At 45.9% G+C, this 23104-nt stretch overlaps 1 protein-coding gene across 4 annotated transcripts in view; it reads right to left on the reverse strand.

The window, feature by feature from the left end:
* The window catches only part of LOC138581040 (sulfotransferase 1 family member D1-like), a 289076-nt gene that overhangs the window by 125155 nt on the left and 140817 nt on the right, over positions 1 to 23104 (reverse strand). For all 4 annotated transcript variants that reach the window (XM_069652067.1, XM_069652066.1, XM_069652065.1 and 1 more), the window contains 3 exons: positions 9914 to 10039; positions 8483 to 8580; positions 8235 to 8361 (listed from right to left, as the gene is read on the reverse strand). In XM_069652067.1, the coding sequence (XP_069508168.1) occupies positions 8235 to 8361; positions 8483 to 8580; positions 9914 to 10039 (351 nt within the window). The remainder of the gene's footprint in view (positions 1 to 8234; positions 8362 to 8482; positions 8581 to 9913; positions 10040 to 23104) is intronic.

Raw genomic sequence — 23104 nt, forward strand, 5'->3', positions numbered from 1 at the left:
CTCATCACTACTCACCTCTGCAGTTTAACCCCTCGACGCATCGCCTTCATTCTGCGACTGAAATAAAGGACAGATCACAGGTTAGAAAGACAACATAAAGGGGGCCTCACTTGAACTTTGAACTTTCATACTTACGGCGCATCGCTCAGGAAAGTCAAGTGGATTTTGCCAGCGCCATTCTGAAAACCAGTGAAGTAACTGGACGAACGCGCGCCCCTGCACCAGAAGCAGGATGGAGAGTTCATCCTTCCAAACCATAAGGTGAGCTTAAACCGGGGTTTGGAGGAAGTTAGAGAGGTACGAAGGGGGAAAGGGGGGGAGCTAGCACACTATTCTGCAGACTGTTAATCCCCTTTCTCATCTGCAGAAGGATATTCCTACGGGCCAGGCAAGCACGATTTGGAGGTCCTGTCCAATCAGTGTTCCGGGTCCTGCGCATCACTCTAGAAGAGGCCACAGCAATCCAGACTAGACCAGCGCCCCCGTGGGAACCAGGTGAGCGTTACCGAACGCAAAGCCTTCCTACAAATTCCCACCCAGGCGCTATGGAAACTTCCGAAACTGACCAGTTGGCCCAATTCCTGGGGGAATTACGGGCCGAAGTACATGCCACTCGTCAAGAGACTAGTGCCCTCAGGAGGGAAGTGATTGTAATAAAGGATAGAGCTGATGACCTGGCTAGACAGCTTTTGCAAGGTCAAGCTGGACAAACTCCTTTACCCGGTTCCGGGGGGAACCCCGCTCCTGTGGTTTCCAGTAACCCGGTGCAGATTAATCTACCTGGAAACATGCCGCTGGCCCCACCTGAACGCTTTGCTGGAGACCCCAAACGATTCGCCGTATTCATGAATCAGTGTCGTTTGCACTCCCTATGCAGACCTGGTGCCTTCCCTAATGATCAGACCAAGGTAGCCTTTGTGTTGTCATATCTCAGCGGCTTGCTGCCGATTGGTCAGTCCCACTGGTAACTCAAGATGACCCGATTCTTCGTGATTTTCAAGGATTTCAAACAAGCATGGAAAGGTTATTTGCTCGACACTCCCAGGGACAGGCTCTGGATGACAAACTTCTATCTCTGCGACAGGGCAATCAAGACCTTCTATCCTACATTGCAACCTTCAATAGACTAATTGTGGAAACTGGTTGGCCAGAGGATAAAAGAATCACGTTATTCTATCGAGGTCTACACAGAGAACTTAAAGATGTCCTGGCACAAGTTGTAAATCCGCCCCAAGAATGCACTGAATATATAGACTTAGTGGTCCAAATGGATCACAGGCTGCAAAACAGAAAAGCAGATCGGTCAAAATTTGAAACCCGGGTGTTGGCCAAGACCCACGCTAACCCCAAGGGGGCTGAAGGCTCGGAGCCTATGCAAATCAGAGGGGTTAAAGGACCCCTAACTCAAAAAGAACGGGAAAGAAGACGACAGATGCAATTATGCCTTTATTGTGGGTCCTCTGGACACTTTCTACGAGATTGCCCTGTTAAGCCGCCCAAGAAGGTGGTAGGAGCCGCTGATAAAATCCATGGAAACTCTGTATCGGGAAACGACCACGCCCGGCAAGCGTAGGGGTCCACTTGCCGAGCTTGAAAACTAACTCTCAGACCTCGCATTTCATTGTGCCAATGGTCCTCGTAGATCCGGACAACCTAAACAGTTGCATGCTATAAAGGCATACATCGATAGCGGGGCTATAGGAGACTATGTGGATCGAGAATTGGTCTCTAGGATAAACCTCCCTCTGCATCCTAAAACCAACAAAGATGTCATCACCACAGTAGATGGAACCGAAATTGCCTCTGGACCGGTAACACATTCCACAGCTGAGGTGACACTTGTAGGTCCGGATGGCCATCGGGAGGCAGTTGTGTTTGATGTAATCAAGGCTCCATAGTTTCAGCTTATTCTCGGAATCCCTTGGTTAGAGACACATAATCCTCTAATTGATTGGCCAGCGAAGAGAATAACCTTCCCGGATTGTGCACAAACCTGCTACCCAGAAAATCCAAAGATTAATCTAGCATCAGTAATCTCTGTCCCCGTGCAACTACCTTCAGAGTACCAAGACTTTCAGGACGTCTTCCAAAAAGGAATAGGCCAACACGTTACCTCCCCACAGATCGTACGCTTGCCAAATCAATCTGGTGCCCGGTGCACAACCCCCTTGTAGCAGGATTTACGCCCTTACTGAACCAGAGAATCTGCATTTGAGACAATATTTAGATCAATACCTCGCCAATGGTTTCATTCGCCCGTCAAAGTCCCCGGCATCCTCAGCTTTGTTCTTCGTGCCTTAAAAAGAAGGCGACCTTAGAACTTGTATCGATTACCGCGCATTGAACCAGATAACTGTTAAAAATCGTTACCCTCTGCCTCTGATCCCTGAACTCCTTGACCAGGTGAAGGACGCTTGCGTATACACCAAGTTAGATCTCTGGGGGGCTTATCATCTGTACGAGTCAAAGAAGGCGACGAATGGAAAATGGCCTTCCGTACAAAATATGGACTATTCGAATACCAGGTGATGCCTTTCGGGTTGTGCAACGCGCCTGCAGCCTTCCAATTCTTCATGAACAATGTCCTTCGGGAACTCATCGATGTCTGTGTTGTCGTGTATATCGATGACATTCTTGTGTACTCCTCTTCGGAATCTGATCACAGAAAGCATGTCATGGCCGTCCTAGAGAAACTGCGCCAGCACAGTTTGCCAAGCTGGAAAATGTGTTTTCCATACCACCGAGGTTGAGTTTCTCGGATTCATCCTGACACCTAAAGGGGTCCCAATGGATTCACGGAAAGTGGATGCCATCCTCAAATGGCCATCACCTAGTTCGGTGAAAGGTGTCCAAAGCATGCTTGGTTTTGCCAACTTTTATCGCAGGTTTATCCCGGAGTTTTCACGTGTGGTGCAACCCATCACTGCACTCTTGCGAAAAAATAAACGTTTTGAATGGACCGAGGAAGTCGAACAGGCCTTTCAGGAGTTGAAAGCTAAGTTCACGTCCGCACCTATTTTGAAGCACCCGCGTCCCGATCTCTCATATATAGTCAAAAAACCGACGCGTCCAGCTTAGCCATGGGAGCTGTCCTGTCTCAGAGAGACCCTGAAACCAACCAACTGCACCCCATAGCATTTTGGTCCAGAAAGTTCTCGCTGCCGGAGATAAATTATGCGATCACCGATAAGGAACTATTAGCCATTAAGTCCGCCTTTAAGGCTTGGCGGCATTATCTCCTCGGCGCCCGGCATACCATCACCGTGATCACTGATCACCAAAATTTACAATATTTAAAAACTGCCAAGGCTCAATCGTCTCGACAACTCCGATGGGCTTTGTTCTTTGCTGAGTTCGATTTTGTAATCACCTACCGCCCCGGCTATAAGAATGGTAAGGCGGACGCTCTATCCCGAATTGGAATGGAAGAAATAGACACAAACTCAGAACATGTGCCGATAATTCCCGAACAAAGAATTTTGGGGATAACCACTTTACAAACCCTTGAAGACATTCAAGCACGAGTGAAACAATTCCTGGACTCTTCAGCCGTGCAGGAATGGATCAAGAGGGGGTCTAACTTTTCAGTCAAGGATGGCTTACCTTACTTCCAAGGACGCTTATTTTTGCCAGAAAAGGAATTGCAAGAACTGGTTAGTTCCTGTCATCATGATACCCTGATGGAAGGACATCCTGGCATTGCCAAAACAGAGGAAAAGGTTAAACGACAATTCTGGTGGCCTTCCTGGCGAAAGGATATTAAATCTTTTGTGATGTCCTGTGGAGTTTGTGCCCAAAACAAAGGTCAAAAGACAAGACCCGCCGGTCTTCTTCAGCCCTTAGACATTCCACCAGCACCTTGGCACACCCTGTCACTAGATTTTATCACGGACCTGCCCTCTTGTAATGGTTACAATACTATTCTGGTCGTGGTGGATATATTTTCCAAAATGGCCCACTTTATTCCGTTGGAAGCATTACCTTCAGCCTTTGCTCTTGCCAAGGAATTCCTCGAAAATATCATCCGTTTGCATGGATTCCCATCCATACTAGTCTCCGATCGGGGAAGCCAGTTTATTTCTCATTTTTGGAAAAATTGTTGTCAACTGGCACAAATCGACGTAAGACTCTCGACCAGCCACCACCCACAGACCGATGGTCAGACGGAGAGAACGAACCAGACCCTTGAACAATATCTACAATGTATGTTGCACCAATCGGAGGGTAATTGGAAGGACATTTTATGGGTGGCTGAATATGCATACAATAACTCAATACACTCTGGAATTGGTCAGAGCCCCTTTTACACCCTATATGGACATCACCCTCGTACTTCAGACTTGGACTCACCTCTGAGCCTTGAGATGCCTGCAGTGGACCATTTGCATTCTACGATTACTCAAGCCTTCAAGGATGCAACTGCACATTTGCAACATGCGAAAGGGAAATACAAAAAGAATGCGGATCTGCATCGAAGAGAGGCGCCTCCATACCAAATAGGGGATCAAGTATGGTTGGCTACCAAACACCTATCACTCAAGGGGCCTCAAACTTTTAATCCAAGGTATTTAGGCCCTTACTCGATCAAAGCTATAATCAACCCAGTGGCAGTCAAGCTCGATCTACCAGCTAACATGCGGATTCACCCCGTTTTTCATGTGTCACTTTTGAAACCAGTGCACCCAGAAACCAGATTAACAAAGCCACCAGAACCGATTCAGATAGATGGGGAGCCTGAATTCGAGGTGAAGAACATTTTGGATTCTAAGATCTCAAAATCAAAACTTTTCTATCTAATTGATTGGAAAGGGTACGGGCCTCAGGAAAGGTCTTGGGAACCCAGTGATCACGTACATGCACCTCGGCTGGTAAAAAGGTTCCATCGGAATTTCCCAAACAAACCGAAACCTCCAGAAGGAACGACCTTGGGAGGGGCCTTGGGGGGGAGTGCTGTCATGATGCCTAGCCCCGGAGCACCAGGCCAGGCCCAGCACCCCCGGAAGCAGGCATCATGCCCTCGGGTAAAAGCCCAGCGGCCCCTTATAGGGGCTCTTTGGACTCAGTCCTGACGCCTTTGGCGCCAGGCTCATGTTGGACATCAGTCCTGGCGCCATAGGCGCCAGGCTCATAAAGGGAGGTGTTTTGTGCAATTACCTGATGCAGACCATGCTGCACGCTTCAGGCCTCCCTGAGACCTGAAAGGGACTATTTTTTCATAGGGACTATTTTTTCACTCGGGGGTGGCCAGGGAAGGATACATACCTAGTTGGGGAAGGATACATACCTGGGACTTCTTTGGAGGCTATTTAAGCCACGCCGAGACAGCAGCTCATGCTTCGCGTTGTTCTGCTTCCTGCAGCTTAACGCTCACCGTGTCTGCTCCTGCTCCTGGACTCCAGCCACGCCCGCCTCGAACCTGGAAGACCTGCAAGGAAGGAAGAGAAGAGAAATGTGAAAACCAAGGACTATTTCAAACTTCTTACCTGCATCCGGAATCTTCTCGCCAGCATCCCTGAAGAAAGACTTCCATTTAAAAGCATTGCGTTGCTCGCTGCAGCGCCACGCTTCACTCACCTGTCCTCGAGACATCTCGCGGCTCCATCGCAGCTGTCAGCATCGGACGCCACATCTCTGCACCTAGGGGAGAGAGGAAGAAACAAAAGGTGAGCAGAAGGAACACAGAAGGAAAGCCTGATTAACAGCCATAATACTTACCGGCTTTTCTTCCACATTTCGGGTCGGCGCCGCCCCGTTGGCAGGTACCGTACCCCGGCCCCTATGGGGAAAGGACAAGAGACATTTCTGGGGAATGATAAGGACATTTAGAGGGATCGCCCTCATCACTACTCACCTCTGCAGTTTAACCCCTCGACGCATCGCCTTCATTCTGCACCTGAAATAAAGGACAGATCACAGGTTAGAAAGACAACATAAAGGGGGCCTCACTTGAACTTTGAACTTTCATACTTACGGCGCATCGCTCATGCCATTCTGAAAACCAGTGAAGTAACTGGGCGAACGCGCGCCCCTGCACCAGAAGCAGGATGGAGAGTTCATCCTTCCAAACCATAAGGTGAGCTTAAACCGGGGTTTGGAGGAAGTTAGAGAGGAACGAAGGGGGAAAGGGGGGGAGCTAGCACACTATTCTGCAGACTGTTAATCCCCTTTCTCATCTGCAGAAGGATATTCCTACGGGCCAGGCAAGCACGATTTGGAGGTCCTGTGCAATCGGTGTTCCGGGTCCTGCGCATCACGCTAGAAGAGGCCACAGCAATCCAGACTAGACCAGCGCCCCCGTGGGAACCAGGTGAGCGTTACACTCATGCGCACATCATGTGATTTCAATTCTTGTTCTCTCATTGGCTTAAACAGTTTTGACCGTTTAACAATTCAAAATTCGGGTAACGGTGCAACTTAAATTGTGTTGTTGTCGTTAGACGTGAGCGCATTTCTTACATAGAATTCTGAACTAAAAAAAAACATGCTGAACCCTTTTTACTTTTCAAACCGCAGAAAGGACCTTCCCCAAATGTATCATGAAAAGTGAAATATGGTATGGCAAGCTGCAGGAGAGGGGAAGAGGCAACTGGGCAGAATCTGCCTGTGATGTGATCAGGGATGATGTCATCAGTGACATCATCACCTATGAGGTCAGTGCGGGTTGTAGTTAGTCACTGCATTCTTCTTTAATCTGATTTAAAATGTAGTTTATTAGCCGAAAACAACAAAAGCCTGTACATATAAAGGGCCTGATTCATGGAATATTTGGCCGGGTCAAAGTGAATTTGCACTGCTGAAAAGGGACTTTGCACTGCCGACACAAACCCTGATTAATGGAACTGTGCAAAGTGTATTTTTGCTGTACAAAGTCCGGTCAAAGTCAGCGCATACAGGGACGTCATTTCACCAAAATGCCAGGGGTAACAAAAGTGACATCACACGATCATCACACGACCTCTGATGACATCACAGGAAGTGATGGCACACACCTTTCAACCCTTAACAAAACAGGAAGTGGCATAGCATAGCATTGCCCCCCTGTATATAATATTATATACATTTCATACACAAATGGACCATATGTAGCGTTAATATCAGTGTGTATAGGCCCATATTACCAAATTACTGTGAATGTAAGCAGAAGTCCAACACAGCAACCTGGACTATTATATATCACTCAGGGTAAACTGTAAACAGACAGAGCATATCGAAGAGCCTAAACTCCAAAGCGCAGACATCCAGTGCCTGCCAAGTGTTTGGCCGCAGACTGGAAAAAGCAACTGAGCAACACAAGTCCAACCAGAATACAATCTGAGGCTATACCACTTCATACCTTTGCACTTGAACAGGGTGCACGTGTCCCAGCTGCCCGGCATGATGAGTTCTGGATGTGATGGCGGGCGTGCTGGCGTGCTGAAGAAGGTCAGTGTGGGGTCAGGGCTGCGCGCGCTCATTTCACTGATCGCTCATCATGCATTTTCCTGGTTTGCATTTGTCTTCTTTGCTTCAGGAAAGCAGAAATGAGGAGCGAGATTTCGAAATAAGTCCACCATGTGACCTTTCTATGCTTTGAAGGTGGTTTATTTTTTAAAGTTGAAACGTCTGATAAAAAAAATAAAAATGTTTTATTGTTAATACTGGGGTGGCAGGGTGGCCGCAGAGGTCACGGCCAGGGCAGCAGAAGTCGCAGTTGCGACCTCAGGCAACCCCTAAATGACGTCCCTGAGCGCATAGTCATTTCTGTAGTACAAAATGACTTTACCCGGTCTTTGCACAGCAAAAATACGCTTTGCACGGTTCCATGAATCAGGGTTTGTGTCGGCAGTGCAAAGTCACTTTACAACAGTGCAACTTCACTTTGAGCAGGGCAAATATTCTATGAATCGGGGCCCCTAGAGTCATTTCTTACAGATTGCTACCCAAAGCATGATCAAAATGCATTTAAACATTTATAATGTAGAATGTCCATATGTATAAAAAAGGATAGAACATGTGGTCCTTGAGTTTGGATTTGAGCGATTTGTGTAGCTTTGTAAACCCCTAAAGTTGCTTTAAAGTTTCAACGAAGTATTTTTCTATTTTTTTTAACATGACATTGTTCTATTGCAGGTGTTAGATATCACAAGGGTAACCTTAATGTCGCTGCAAGGCAGATTTTTTCAACAACAGATGCATACGCCAGTTTAGGCTTTGGACACAAGCACGTGTGCCCTTTGGTGAGACAGACTGCTCACCTTCCCCAGCTATAAACTTGTCCAGGAACTCCTCCCAGGTCCCCGGCTCTGGGTGCACCAACGCCATCTGATAGAAATAGAAGTAGGACACGGCCTCATCCTTAGCATTGCGGGCGACATATATGACCTGTAGGGTGAAGGTTGTGAAGAGGTCAGGGGACGCTCGTGTTTTCAGGTAATGCAAGGATCAAAGAGAAGGAGCACAGTCACATCTGGCCCCTATTGGCTCATCCTGCTTGATTGATTACCTTGCAATCATTGTCCCAGAAGGTCTGTGGGAGGAGTTGCACAGGCAGATGGGTCTTTATCACCCGAGGGGAGGGCAGCGCAGATAACATATCTGTCCCTAGAACGAAAGACAAGGTCAGATCCCTTCAAGGCCATCAGCACCATAGATCCATAGAAGCAGCTACACAACCAACACTCCTACATATTCCCCTGCAGCAGCCAATGACTGCAGCTCTTACGCCATTCATAAGCACCAGCCAGGAGTCGCGCTCTGCTGTACTATATCCTACAGCTGTCCCACAATCAATGCTCCAATACGATTCAGAGCAGGTCCTGCCACAGCCAGTGTTACACCACCATTAACCACCTTCTTCCGCCTCCTGCATCCTCTCTCCCGAGTTGGCCGAGCAAACCCTAATGTTCCATTAAAAGTAGTTAGAAAATATGAATTGCCTTCTTCATCCTCCGGTACAACTTCCTGGCAGCTTCCAAACAGCCAACAAGCCAAGAACACTTCACTCAACGCCACCACTCATATATTACCTACAACTCCCACAAAAGGCCTTCTTCCCTATTCCCCACAGCTAAGAGTCCAGCACCATCCTCTACAGCTGTGTCACCAACACATTTGCAAACAACATTACGTTCCGCCCACTCTCCAACAACTTCCCAATATCCTAAAGTCCAACAGTATTCATAACAGCTTCCACAACATCCAAACTCTTCAACATCCCCTACAGCTCCCTGGCAATCAACCAGCCTACACCATTAAATACAGCTGTCAATCAATGCTCCATGACTAGAAGTTCAAATCTCATCCTCCGTCCGTGCTTCTGAACCATTAACTGCAGCTCCCTACCACACCACTTCATTTACCTCCACCCGTCCAGCCAGCGCCTCTACGCTTTTTATTTGAACACCCCTGCTGGGGGTACTGCTGATTATACTCAGCGGCCTGGGGCCTTTGGGCGAGTGGCGTGATATAAAAAAACATATAGATAGATAGATAGATAGATAGATAGATAGATAGATAGATAGATAGATAGATAGATAGAGATATATAGAGATATATATAGATAGATAGATAATAGATAGATAGATAGAGATATATAGAGATAGATAGATAGATAGATAGATAGATAGATAGATAGATAGATAGATAGATAGATATAGAGATAGATAGATAGATAGATAGATAGATAGATAGATAGATAGATAGATAGATAGAGATAGGTAGAGATAGATAGGTAGATATAGATAGATAGATAGATAGATAGATAGATAGATAGATAGATAGATAGATAGGTAGAGATAGATAGCTAGAGATAGATAGATATATAGAGATAGATAGATAGATAGGTAGAGATAGATGGATAGATAGATAGATAGATAGATAGATAGATAGATAGATAGATAGATAGATAGATAGATAGATAGAGCCTAGTTTGTACCTGATGGAACTCCAGGTGCAGCAAATTCCAGAAAAGGAACTCGATTGTAAATGGCATCCCGATTGCATTTTTCTGTGTTGGCGTTGCTCAGGATTTGGTCTACTATTTCACTGACCCAAGTTGTCCCTGTGAGGAGCCCAGAAAAACATTTGTAAAGCACCAAATGACACACATATCTTTACACTATCACAAGTACCAGACATCTCTACAATTAAAAATGTCTATTGTTCAGGCAATTGTCATTGGCATGGGACCCAGAATCCCTCCTCTTCAGCCTCATTCCGAGCTTGGCAGTATTTCCACCATATTTTGGCAGAAACACCGCTAAACTTGGTTACCATTATTGCCACTCATTCAAAATACTGCCATATAATGAGTGGCAGCATAGCAGTGTTAGGACCTCTGTTTGGAGTCCCAAGGAGTTGGCGAACTTACCATGGCCGGTAATTCAGCCTGTGGTAAATATGGCAATTTTTGGCATTATAGTACAGGATTTACCTTCAGTACCTTGCATGAGTTAAATCTTCCACTTCAAGATGTTGGCGATGCTGTAAAATTGGCACTATTTCTGTTAACACCAAAAAAGGAGCCGTAGTGAAATTACTGTCTGCGTTTCTTCTTTACCACACTGCCAAACTGGGAATCCTCCTCCTGTTGGGATGCAAGTCCAATGTCCCAAATGTGAGAGAAAGTACAAGTTAAGGAAATCTCTCTAATCTGCTAACTGAACCACATAGAGGGCTAATCACCTTCTTAATGTGCACGACATCTAGGCCTCATGTGAAGCAGACAAAGGAAATATACTGACACCTAAAAGCATCCAACACCATTCGCGTTGGTTACCAGCCATATTCAAACAAGGCTGGCAAAGGACTGTTAGGGAGACCCTACTCAGGCTTTATCGACGTTGGTGAAAATGGACAGCAATCTGAGGGTGCAGAAAGTTATCCAGCCAAATCCCTTTGTTCTAATGTTGTTGCTGGAACGGCTAACTGCTAACGAGGATGATATGCTGACGATTTTACTTATAAACATATATTGGAGTGTGAATATGTGTTCGGCTGAGGGGTTTATTGATTGTGTGATGGAGCTGTTAGATGATACTCTCATGGCCATAACTAATCCACATATTTTTGCGTGCAGGGATTTTAATCTGCATTACTTGGTTACCAAAGGAGAGGTATTAAGGGACTTATCTCTATCACAGAGAGCCTTCTCCTGGGCCACTGAGTCAAAGGAGCGTGGCTTATCAATGTTAAATGGCCATATGAAAGGGGATGTCCCAGGAGCGTGCACTTGGTTTAGGGGGTTACAATGGGCTTGTTTGGATTATTGCTTCATCTCAGAGAATTTGTTATTGGCAATTTGCTAAATGTGAGGTTGTAGAGATGCCGGTAAGTGACCATAACCTGCTAGCAAATAACTGGGAAGTGGCCCGTGGTGAACGCACCGAAACATGGTCCAACCCTGTGAAGGCATCTTTGGGGTAGAAACGGAGTGAAGATCAAATCTCGCGGGGTCCAGGTGGCTGCTGTGGGCTTCTCCCAGTTTGTTTCGAATAATCCTAACAGAGTTGAATATGAATGGATACTCTGTGATTTTAGGGTAAATACAGGCACGGTGGGCAAAGCATCCTACAAACCACAACATACATATAATGGGGAGGTGGCTGAAGCTAAGAAATTGTTGCGAGCTGATATCAGGAAACTGAAAAAGATAAATACTCTCGGGCGGTTTGTAAATTAAGAAGAGGAAACGCCAGTAGCATAACTGGCTCCTGTCTTCTAGAGCTCTTAGACTGCAACATGATGCAGAGCATATGCTAAGGATTTATGTAAAAGATTACCTGAAACCTCTGGGAAGTAATCAATGATGCTAAAACCTTTCAACCAGTGACTACCATCAGCCAAGTCTCGGAAGATCGGTGGGTGGAGCACTTCACCAATCTATTTGATGCAGGGGCCAATATGAGAGATGGGGATAATGCAATTGAAGGGGTCGAGTGGTCCCTGGATTTTGATCTAGTAGTTATTAAAACTATATTGGGCAGGTTGAGCAGTTCTGGGGGCATGGGGCCGGACAGCCTCTCGAATGCCATGATAAAAGAAAACATAGATTCCTGGGCAGAATTCACCTTTAAGCTTTTTACTCAAATAGTGGCAACTTGCAGATCCAGGCAACATGGAGAGAGCCGGTGATAATAACAATTTTTGAAAAGGTTGACCAGGACTCTCTGGGTAAGGTTCTTGCATCTGTCCTATTGCAAGAGCTAAGCGATTGCGCGGTTAGATCGGGGCGCTCCAGCCCTCGGCAGACTGGGTTTGTAAAGGGAGTGGGTACCTCATTGAATGTGCTCCCGTTGAACCTGTTGAATTATCAAACTATTGGGTCCAAGTGTAACATCTACCAGGCATTCTTCGACCTAGAGGAAGCCTTTGATGGGGTTTGCCGGCAGAGGCTATGGGCACAAATTTGGAATTGGGGCTGTCCCCCAGGACTGATAGATGCAATCAAACCACTCTATTTTAATACTTCTATCCAGGTTAGATAATCAGCTAAGGGTACTCTCTAGGAGAATATTTACATATTGGGAGTTGAAGCAAGGGGGCATTGGCCCCTTTCCTTTTCAATCTTTCCTTTTCAATCTTTATATATTGGATTTGGGGAATCTCAACAAACAGTCCAGGCGTTCCCGCCAAGAATCAATGGAACGAGTCTCCCATGGATCTCCACTATGCCGATTTGGTGTTCATCGTCCAAACCCTGATTGGACTCCAACGTCGGCTATACTGCTTTATGGGTTACCTTAAATGAAATAATTTGAGAGTGAATGTAAAAAAAGAAATCTAAGATTCTTGTTTTGCCATATGCACGTAGGAAACCTAAGGGAGTTTTCTCATGGAGAGTGGGTGAGGAAACACTAGAAGTGGTAGAATCCATTACATATTTGGGTATAGTGGTGAATAAAAACATCAATGAGCAAGCCTATTATAAGGATGCTGTGCTTAAAAGTTAAAAGGTAAGCAGCTCAGGGAGTCGCTCTTCACAGGAGATACAGGTCCTTTTCACTACTCCTGGTAATAACGTTTTATAAACAAAAAGTAGTCTAAATCCTTACCTATGGTGCCGAGTCACTTTTGAGGCTAGCCTGGAAAGTATGAGGGCTATTTCTGGAGGAAGGTATTGCGATTACCTAATTCACTCTCTGTGGCTTATATCCGTTTGGAACTAGGACTTCAATCGATGGAGTCAATTGTAGCCTGGAAAATGTTTTCACTTCTTAGAAAGTGCCTCTTGGTGGATAATACACTCCCTTTTGACATTCTGAGAAACAAGGACTAGTTAGCCTAAAATGGAGGTTTGTGATCTGGAAGGCTTGTTTGACACATTTGGAGCAGTGTGATATTCCTTTAGATATGATCATTGCAAATCCATTAAAAGCAACAACAAAAAAAGGCTGCAAAAAAGGGATTGGATAACAATGGGAGATTCTTACGCCAAAAATAAACTGGCGTTAAAATCCATCCAGGTAGGAAGAAGTTTAAATATCATTCCTTCCTACCTACAAAAATTCTCTTCATCCTACTTATGAGAAATAGTCACAGGATGTCACCTCAACATTCTTCCCACTAGAGAAGTTCAATCAGCCCGGGGGATGCTATTGAAAGTGAACTTGTTTTGTAGGTTTTGTGGTGAAAGTAGGAGCCCAGAAACATTATTTCACCTTGTGAGTCTTTGTAGTGCTTTGAGGGATGTTCGCACACGCCATTTGGAAACATGGGGCCTCATTACAAGTGTGCCGGTCCAGAATCAAAGGTGCCGGTAAGCCTTCCAGCACTGTTGTTTCCGGACCGGCACACTACAGGTTTGCCTGCTGGAGCCGCCGTGCCCAACAAAGGAGATAAATGAAAATGGAAGCGTGCGTCAGTTTCTCCTTTGAGGAAGTTCTGTTTTTTTTATTGTTTATTTTTGCAATTGATGTTTGAATTGTGAGTGTGCTCTCAAAGTTTACTAGGTGTGGATTTCTGGAGGCTATTTAATGGTTGGATGAATGAAATATAAATTGTAAACGTTTTTGTTTATCCCTTCTTTTAAATGTAGTCATGCAAAGATGATTGGGTTAAAGCTAGCCTTCTTTAGGGGTCGAATCACAGTTCTTAAAAGAAGTAGACTTTGCCCATCTGACATCACACCCAAAGTGCTTTGTGCTAGAGGAAGTGGAGATGACGGGAAGTTGAGGCAGAGATAAACAAGATGGTGGACCCCTCCTCAACTGTACAGAGCACCCTCTGTTTACACTAACCCTGTCCCCTTCCGTTTTCAATAGGATGAAAGGCCTTTAGGTAAGCAGTAGCCTGGTGTAAGGCCAAGCCTTTTGTGAATGGGTGTACCCTTTCATTCCTGATCCCAAGCCAGCTTCCTGTGGCGTGGCTGTGCCTAGGAAAGGGTGTTACCTGCCCTTACAAAGGAACAAAGAGAGGCAGTCACCCCAAGCTACATTCCTGCCAATAGGGGAAAGGTCCAACCTGTCTGGGGAGAATGCACATAAACCGTCCACAGCTGAAGTGTGCCTACACGGCTGACATACGTGTGATATCAATTTGAAGTGACTTGGATAACTACGAGAAATGCTGGACACCATGCCCTAAGATCAGGTATGGCTTATATTTACAATTGAACTTGACATCAGGACAACATTCTGTGGTTTCGGAACAGGGGTGCATACCATAAATGCACCCCCTGTGCTGCAGAGACTTGGCTGAAACTGCAGCTCTTACCTCTGACCTCTGAACCTGTTCTATGCCACTGGTAGAGCATGTGCTGCAGATCTGGACACTGATTCAGCAGGGCACAGCTACATACAGCGTTTGGAATGGAGTTTATGAAAGAGGAATCTGATCAACAGCTTCCCTTACAGAGATGGAATTGCCTGCATCATAATATTAAATAATACTTCTACACCCTTGCCAGATGGCAATTCCTCACAGTAGTCCACCCATCAAGCCCAATAAACTGGCGGCAGTTGGAACTGCAACTCCAAATATGTTGGCACTGTGGTAGCAGGAGTGAGTTGCAGTGGCAGTGGGCGGTCAACTGGCATACCAGAAAATGTTTGGGGCATGGCACTTTTTAAAGTTAATACCCTCCCCAGGCATCCTAAAACTGACATCCCCGAAACATTTAGCAAATTGATTTCTGCCAACTTAGAAACCGCAGCTAACATCTTGGCCCCCATTAAAAAGAAGTCGACAAAACCTGATCTCAAATGCAACCCATGGTTTACACCGGAGCTTCAGTCCCTGAAGTTGCTAACCCTTAAATCTTACCACATATGGAAGGCATGTAACACACCCCTGCTCCTCAATAAATATAAAGCCACTGTCTCCATCTATAAAAAGGCCATTATCAAGGCCAAACGTAACTTTTTCAATAACAGGATCCAAAATGCTCAACATGACACAAAAGAACTTTTCTATATATTGAAAGAACAAGAAAGAACCAATCACACAACCCCAGAGAGATCTATCACAGATGATGTCTCTTGGTGTAATGTAATGCAACAAGCCATGCATAAGAAACTAGACACTATTAAGGAAAACATCACGGAAAAAAGCAATAACTTAAAAAGTAACGAGATCAAGCCCGCAGACTGGTCCTTTCAAAGATCTCCGCTTATTCCTACATTTAACCTATCCCCTGTCACGGAAAAGGAATTAAAAATCATCATCAATCAACTTAAGCCCACCAAATGTAAGAACGACATCTACACCACCATGTTGATCAAAACATGTACCCCCACCCTAATCACTTCTATCTGTAAATGTATTAATGCCTCCATAATCTCTGGCACGGTTCCACAGGATCTTAAGAAGGCCTGGGTCATGCCTATTTTTAAAAAACCTGGCCTCTCAGTCGATGTGCCAAATAACTATCGGCCTATTACTAATACAGCGTTTCTTCTCAAAATTCTTGATCGTGTGACCTACCTACAAATTGCAGGCCACCTAAAGAAATATCCTGTTCTAAATGACCACCAGTCTGGATTCCGGGTTGGTTTTGGAACTGAGACCACACTTTTTGGAACTTAAGTTTAAGCTAATGTCCTGCATGGATCGTAATGAGGCCTCACTACTTAAGTTACTTGATCGTGAAAGAAGTGGCAAACTTCTCCCCCCTTGCATCTAGGGTGAGGGTGACCTCATAGGTACTGGAGCTAACCCTCCATTGGTCCGGGATGGATGAAGGGGTCCCATGTGAATAGGCACTGCACCTAATTTGACATATGGCTCTTGTCACTTGCGGCTGCACAGGGTGACTCCTAGAAGTAGAACTTCTGTGATCTTGTCCTGCACCTCCATGCCTAAGGGTGGACAATGACATGTTCTTTGACTTTACACATTGCAACTTGTGGCTCAGTCTTCTGCGATGCTGGGCTGGACATAAATAATGTAAACAGGAGATGGACAGAGTGAGGTAACGTTTTCTTCGGTGGGTGCAATTTGTTTTTGAGGACTGGAAACGGTGATCTGATGTGGCCTGGAACTGGGCAGGCGGACCCCTTGTGATCTAAGACCTGCCCGAGGATCAGGGTCAGAATGAGGCATAAAACTGTCTCGGGCACCAATGAAAAAGTGGCCCACAGTTGCAAATGGCAATTCATTCCTTTGGTGACCGACTGTTTGAATAGTATCGAAGGGGGGATTTTTTGATCAAATGTCATGTAAATTGTGCAATTTAAAGAATATTTATCCAGCAAAAATTGTCAAAGCTACTAGCTGGACAGTGAATTAACTCATCAAACTGGCCCACATTGGTCAAAAATGTGGCCCACTTTGACCCCAAAATTGGGCCACACTAGCCTTTTGCGTTTTTGGTTCAGGCATTTCATTATTGCCCAATAGGCCAGTCGGTCCTTTTGTGATATGGGTATTGACCACATCTGATCTACATATGGATCTTACATGACCATGGTGATAGACTTTTCCCTAATCTTTAGTGAATAGGAAGTGTTAAGCAAATCCAATGGTGGCAATGCTTGATCACCATAAGCGCACAACAGGGCAGGTGTTATCTTTGATAAGCAAAGAACTGCGCCCAGCATGATTGGTTCGACTTTGGGGGTGGTGGTCATATGACAATAATTAGGAGAAGTGGAATAACATAATAGAGACTTATTCATTATTAAATGAATGGATTTTCAAGGCATACGTTTTAAAGAAGAAATTATTTTGCACATTCTCACACAAAGTTCTAAAATATATGAGTGTGAAGGGTGGGGGAAGGGTGGAGAAGAATTTGTTCTCAAATGCACTGCATGATGCAGTTCACCAGAATGGTACTATGTGATTCCATCAAGTATTTTACATTGCAGGAGAATTCATTGATGTACTTTTCCTTTTATTACATTTTGCAGCAAATGCATGCAGGGGGAGACCCCCCACTGTCACCCCCCAAGCCTTTTATACCCTTTTTATTACACTAAACACCCCCCATAGATTTGCGTCAAAACTCAATGCAAAAATGCGCTGCATTTTCCTTCGGTGGAAAATCCGCTGAAGGAACCTCCTTATCCCCACCAGAAGGGGGTTGGTGGTGAGGATATGATCTGTTTATGTATTGCCCTATGTTTGCCAATCCAGGTGGTGCTACTGGTGTGTTGGCTAACAATCTTAGGTCTTGCCCTAATAATGCTCTCTATGTTAGGACCGATTAGAGAGCTAGGGGTAAACACTTATAGAGGTGGTTGAAGTTGGTTGACTAATTGAAAAACCAGGGAGGATTACATCTGAGACAGGCAGCAGCAACTCTCTTGATGCCACCCGAAACTCCTCTTAGTACCTGTAGGAATTTAGATCCTCGTTCTATGCCCTGCCTTCTTTTCCCTCTCCTATTTGCCATCCCCACAATTACTCCTTGTGCCGGCCAGTCCCAGGGTGCCACTATCACAGCAATAGAGACCGCCACAAAGAAGTGCTCTTCTGGGAGAGTGTCTGTTGCAGGGGCCTGGTTTGGAGAGATGCTAGGCAAGGAAGAGAACAATCCGCTCCAGTCTACAAATTGCCCTTGTATGGTGCCATCATATATCTAATATACTATCTGTATATGCTGTCCTTGTTCGATGCCAACAGACGTATGTGACAGTAAAGGATAAACAATGTTTCTACATATAGTACTAGTGCAAGGAGGGGGACCCTTCTCCATGCTGGACTTGACCCAATCAGACATCATCCAAGAGCAAGAGAAAAAGAGAAAGAGAGGGTTGCATGGCGAGCTGAAAAGACTGCAGGCAGCTAGAGGGAACCAGGCTGCGGGAGGTAACAGAGGACAAGGATGCTTGTGGTCCTGACCCCCATATAAAAGAAGACATGGTGGCTAGAGTAGCTCTAGCCCAGTTCATGCACCCAGATAAATGGCAGTGTCAGTGTTGTGAAACCAGCATTAGCTATGCTGCCTTTTGGCAACTCTGATCCAGATCTTCCACTACCTCCCTTTTTGCTCCCTCGCTCTGTTCTCCAGGTCAGTTTGCCTAGTGCCCCCTCTAGAGGTTCTTGGGTGGCTGTGCCTGTTTTCTTCTCTGTAGGCCAGCATGCAGAGGAATCCCACAAAGGGTTGTACAAGGCTGAGTCTGTTCTCTTCTCAGTAGATCAGACGGCCTACTCCTCCCACAGAGAGCTTGATGTTCTGGAAGGCAACCTTATATATTTGCCTTGATACTTCACACCCATTTACTGCACATCAAAAATACAGGTCTCAGACTTCAAACTAACACGAAAGGATATACACCAAGATAAAGAAATGGAATGTTAACTGAAACATAATGGTTAAATGAGATAAATGGAATGTCCCTCCCAAATAGGGCCTTTAATAGTCAATGTTCTGTTTCAGGGAACACAAGGTCAGCTATGACCCTGTATTGGTGTCTCCTATGCCCCTCATTTTCACAGTTCCAAAAGGATGTATTCTATCCCCTCTGTTTCTCAATATCTACCTCATGCCTCCCTAGCAGACCTGATCACTCCTTTCCCAGCCTCATTTCAAACATATGCTGATGACATGAAAATTCCCTTCAGACTCTCAGACCACACCATCGACCAACAGCATATCACAAATTGCCTCTTACAGATACCCGATTTTGATGATTGACAATTGCCTTTGCCTCAATGCAGAAAAAACAGATATCAATTCCTTTGGATCCTCTATTCCACCTAGCCTGCCATTCTCTTGGCCCCCAGCTTTGGGTGTCCCACCGACCTTGACTCACTATGCAAAAAACCCGGGAGTGGCCTTTGTCTGCATGTTGACATACAATCCACAAATCCAGATCACCTGGAAAGCCTTTCCTGCTTTACTCTCTCAAACACATCTTCCCAGTCCTGAAACTACCACAAAGAGTACAAGTGGCAACATCAATAGTTCTATACAGACTGGACTATTGCAATAGTCTTTTTCCTGGTCTCTTTAGCAATCAGCTCCAGTGAATCCAAAACACGGTGTCCAGATTAACCCTGTGTCTCAAACCCAAGATCACAACTAGCCTTGATCTCTCTTTAATGGCTCCTGGTGGTAGCCAACATCAATTTTAATTAAGCAATATGCCCTGTGCGGCATTACCAGAGTCGGTAACGCCCCCGCCGTGAGGGGCATATAGCTATTAGTACCCCGGCCCGCAAGATCTGAGTGACCGGGGCACTAAAAGCATTTTTTTGTCCCGAAGCATGGCAGCGTTTCAGGACAGAAAAAAGAAAAAAAAATGGCCGCCGGGAAAAGGTAAACAGAATTCGTTTTCCTTTTCCATGGCGGCCATCGGGAGAGGACACGCTGGGAACAGAAGCGGCCCCAGCACGTCCACTCCCGAAAAAAACAGGAGATGGTAAGTGGGGTTGAGAGGGAGGGGAACAAACAAAAAACATGAGTCCACGGCAGGGTATGATGGAAGCCTCCAGCCATGTGGAGACTCGGAGCAGGGATGGCCCCGTTCTGAGTCTCCACACGGCTGGAGGCTGCCATCGTCCCCCACCGGGGAAAATGCATGCTGAAGGTAAGAGGGGTGGGGAGGGCGGGGAGGTGGAAGGGAAAGGAGTACAAAAAAAAAACATACCTCAGTCCCCGGTGGGGGGCGAAGGCAGCTTCTCAGCCGTGGAGAGGCTCGAAGAGGGGATGGCCCTGCTTCGAGCCTCCTCATTGGCTGAGGAGTTGCCACGCCCCCACCACGGAAAAGGTGGCTGGAATCCCGCCGAGAATCGAGGGATTTGCGGCCCGGTAAAGCCTCGGCGAGGGCCAATCAGAATGTTTGTTTCATTCTGATTGCGACCTCGCCAGATACTAATGTTCTATGTATCATCCACAAAGCCTTCTGGGAGACTGGTCCGATTGTTCTCCAGGTGAACATCAAGATCTATTGCCTTCCTCAGCCGCTCAGATTCTCATTTCCCAAAGACATTGTTGTAGCGACTTAAAAGAGAACGAAGCTTGATGGAAGACCACTAGATTAGAATGGCGCCATTCTATGGAATTACTTCCGGCTGGCCCATAGGATAGAGGCAAACCACCCATGCTTTAGGAAGAGATGACTCACCTCTTTAAATATCCCTTTATCCTGCATGCCTAAACTTCCAACCTCTTGCCGCAACCCCTTCCTCCCCCGTTCAACCTCAGCTCTTCCTCACACTATTCTGCCATCCGGTCCTTCACTTTCCTTATCCTCCATCTCTGTGCACAAGCTATTTTCTCTTCACAGCTACCTTCCTGATGCTCCAACTATTAGTTGCGCCTATCTTTCTTGCTCTTGCCCCCTGCCCTTCTTCCTGCATGTATGCCTGCAGCACTTGGCTCCTTCCCCATCCTTCGCACTTATTGATGCAAATTACTGCAAAGCCTATCAAAGACCAACTTGTTTTTATCCCTTCTCTTTTCTGTGGAGGTGCCGTGAAGCTGCTGGTGTATAGATCACCAATAAATAAATAAATACAATTAAAATTAATAAAAGTGGTAGACAGGTCAGACAGTGTGAATAGGCCAATTTGATATTCCTTCGATTGCGTGATGCAGTTTTGTGAATATGGTGACAACATTTGAATTTGGAAAGGTGTACTTAGAGGGTAATTAAACTGTTTCTGTGCATGCACCTTAGAGGGGGTTCCTTGTTAGCACCTTGTGCTGGGTGGTTAGGTGCTTTTGTGCCCTGTGTGAGATGTGGAGACAATGTAGTGCTTAGAGGACCATTGAAAGCATCTAAAGTAAGATCACAACAGGGCTGGTGCATGGGAGAACCAGAGATGTAGTGCCTAGATGCAGTGAAACAAGGTTAAAGTAGCATTGGGGAGTCTACATGCCCGAAAGTAATCTCCCTGAATAAGAATTCTGAACAGATGTGCAGAAACTTACTTCCGGACACTGAAAATAAACATGCACAAACTCCATCACATTGTCTTAGCAACCGGGTGCTAAACTCCTTTGTGGTGTGTCTTCCAGATTTGCTGTGTTGTCTAATGTTGTCTTGGAAATTGTAATGCAAGTGGTTTTGACTTACCCCAGAAGGGTGAGGGGTGTCCAGATCTCTGAGACTAGGGTTACTCTGGGAGACTATGTGTGTGATAATACCATGCAGGAAAGACACAACGCAACCAGTATGGAAGGACTTGGAAGGGGGAGGCGGGCACTGTGAGTGTCCTGGCGTGCACTATAAGCAAGGGCTGGGAGCTATAATCAAAAGGAATAAAACGTGACACGGTACAGACAGTGCTTAAAGTGGGATGGGGCTAGCCGGGCTCCAAAATCTTCTCCTCAGCCGGGCGGCTGCCATGCTCCCTCCGTTCCCTCCACCCATTAATAATCACAGGAGATGTCGCCAAAGAAGGGCTGTGTATACATGGAAGAGTGGGTTTGCCAATCCTTCAATGAACGAGTTATTGAATGAGTACAATAGATGAATGCACATGTAGTACCATCAATCTACACCATGACCTTAACTCTGCCTCCGGGCGCGTGTTGCCACCACAGGCCAACATGTCGCAGCATAGAGACTCCTAGAATATGGCGCCAAACGTATCTTGTGGTAGGACTGAGGAGACACAAAAATTACACTTTTAGGCTTCACCTGCATATTCCTGCTGCCTCGTGCCCTGAACAGCAGCAGCAGGGCACCAACGCAACAACGCCGTTCAAATAGCATTGCGTGCAGAGCGATCGTTTCTGACATCCGCGTGTAGACTGCTCATGCAGGTTCGAACCCGGTAGGGCCACCAACCTTTCTTCCTTCCAGGTCGAAAGTTCGCGTACCACGCAGTGGGATAATAACATTAACTGTTATTTCAGTGTGTGGATACCTCCAGGTGAGTCTGCGCTACATAACAACTAGATATTATTAAAGCAGAGCACAAACTATTTTCATGTTTTTTTTCCAGCCAACGACTTCTGACACAAGCCATCAGATGTTTTACATGAAAGGGAACATAACACGTTTTCCCACTCTTCCAACACGAGGTCCAATCAAAAACCATTATTGTAAATCTCTTAAGTAGCACCTGTAGGAGCTTTTGCTGTTAAATGCGCCTATTTTTAGAGGACAAAATTGCGAGCTGCATAATGCATTCACTTTCACAGAGTGGACTACTCTGTCCAAGAAAAGTGGCCCCCAGTATCCAGATGTTCCTGCCCTTTTGCCATTTCCCTGTATGCCAGACTCGGGGGTGGACTGGCCTATAGAGAACTCTGGAGATTTCCCGGTGGGCCTCTGCACCCTGGGCCTCTTTTGTCTGGTATTTCCAAATGTTCTCATAGGAAAGGCATTGGGCTTGCTGAAAATGCGTTTTATGGGGCCACTTTGAACATTATTTCCAGGGCCTCTTTTGGTCCCCAGTAACCCAGGAAGGGGGTACAGATTCTCGGCTCCTCCTGCACCTGCCACAAGAGCTTACATGTAGCTGCAGGTGCCTGCACGCTTCGGGGATCATGGGAGCTGTAGAGCAAAACACACGCAGGGCCATGTAATGAGTATTCACTTTATAATGGCTGTATGGCTGGTGCTTTGCAGCAGTACTCCTGCACGTTTGCTCCTTTATAGAACACAAATAAACACATGTTGGTTCCCAAACCAGTGTCTCATTTTTTAGGTCCCTGGAGCGGAAATGAAAGCGCAAAAGACAGGCGTAAAGGTGTTACACCTGTCTTAGCGCCTCCATTTGTGCTCCA

Source organism: Ambystoma mexicanum, chromosome 3p, assembly GCF_040938575.1.
Source record: "Ambystoma mexicanum isolate Mex_15411 chromosome 3p, UKY_AmexF1_1, whole genome shotgun sequence".
Classification (NCBI taxonomy): domain Eukaryota; kingdom Metazoa; phylum Chordata; class Amphibia; order Caudata; family Ambystomatidae; genus Ambystoma; species Ambystoma mexicanum.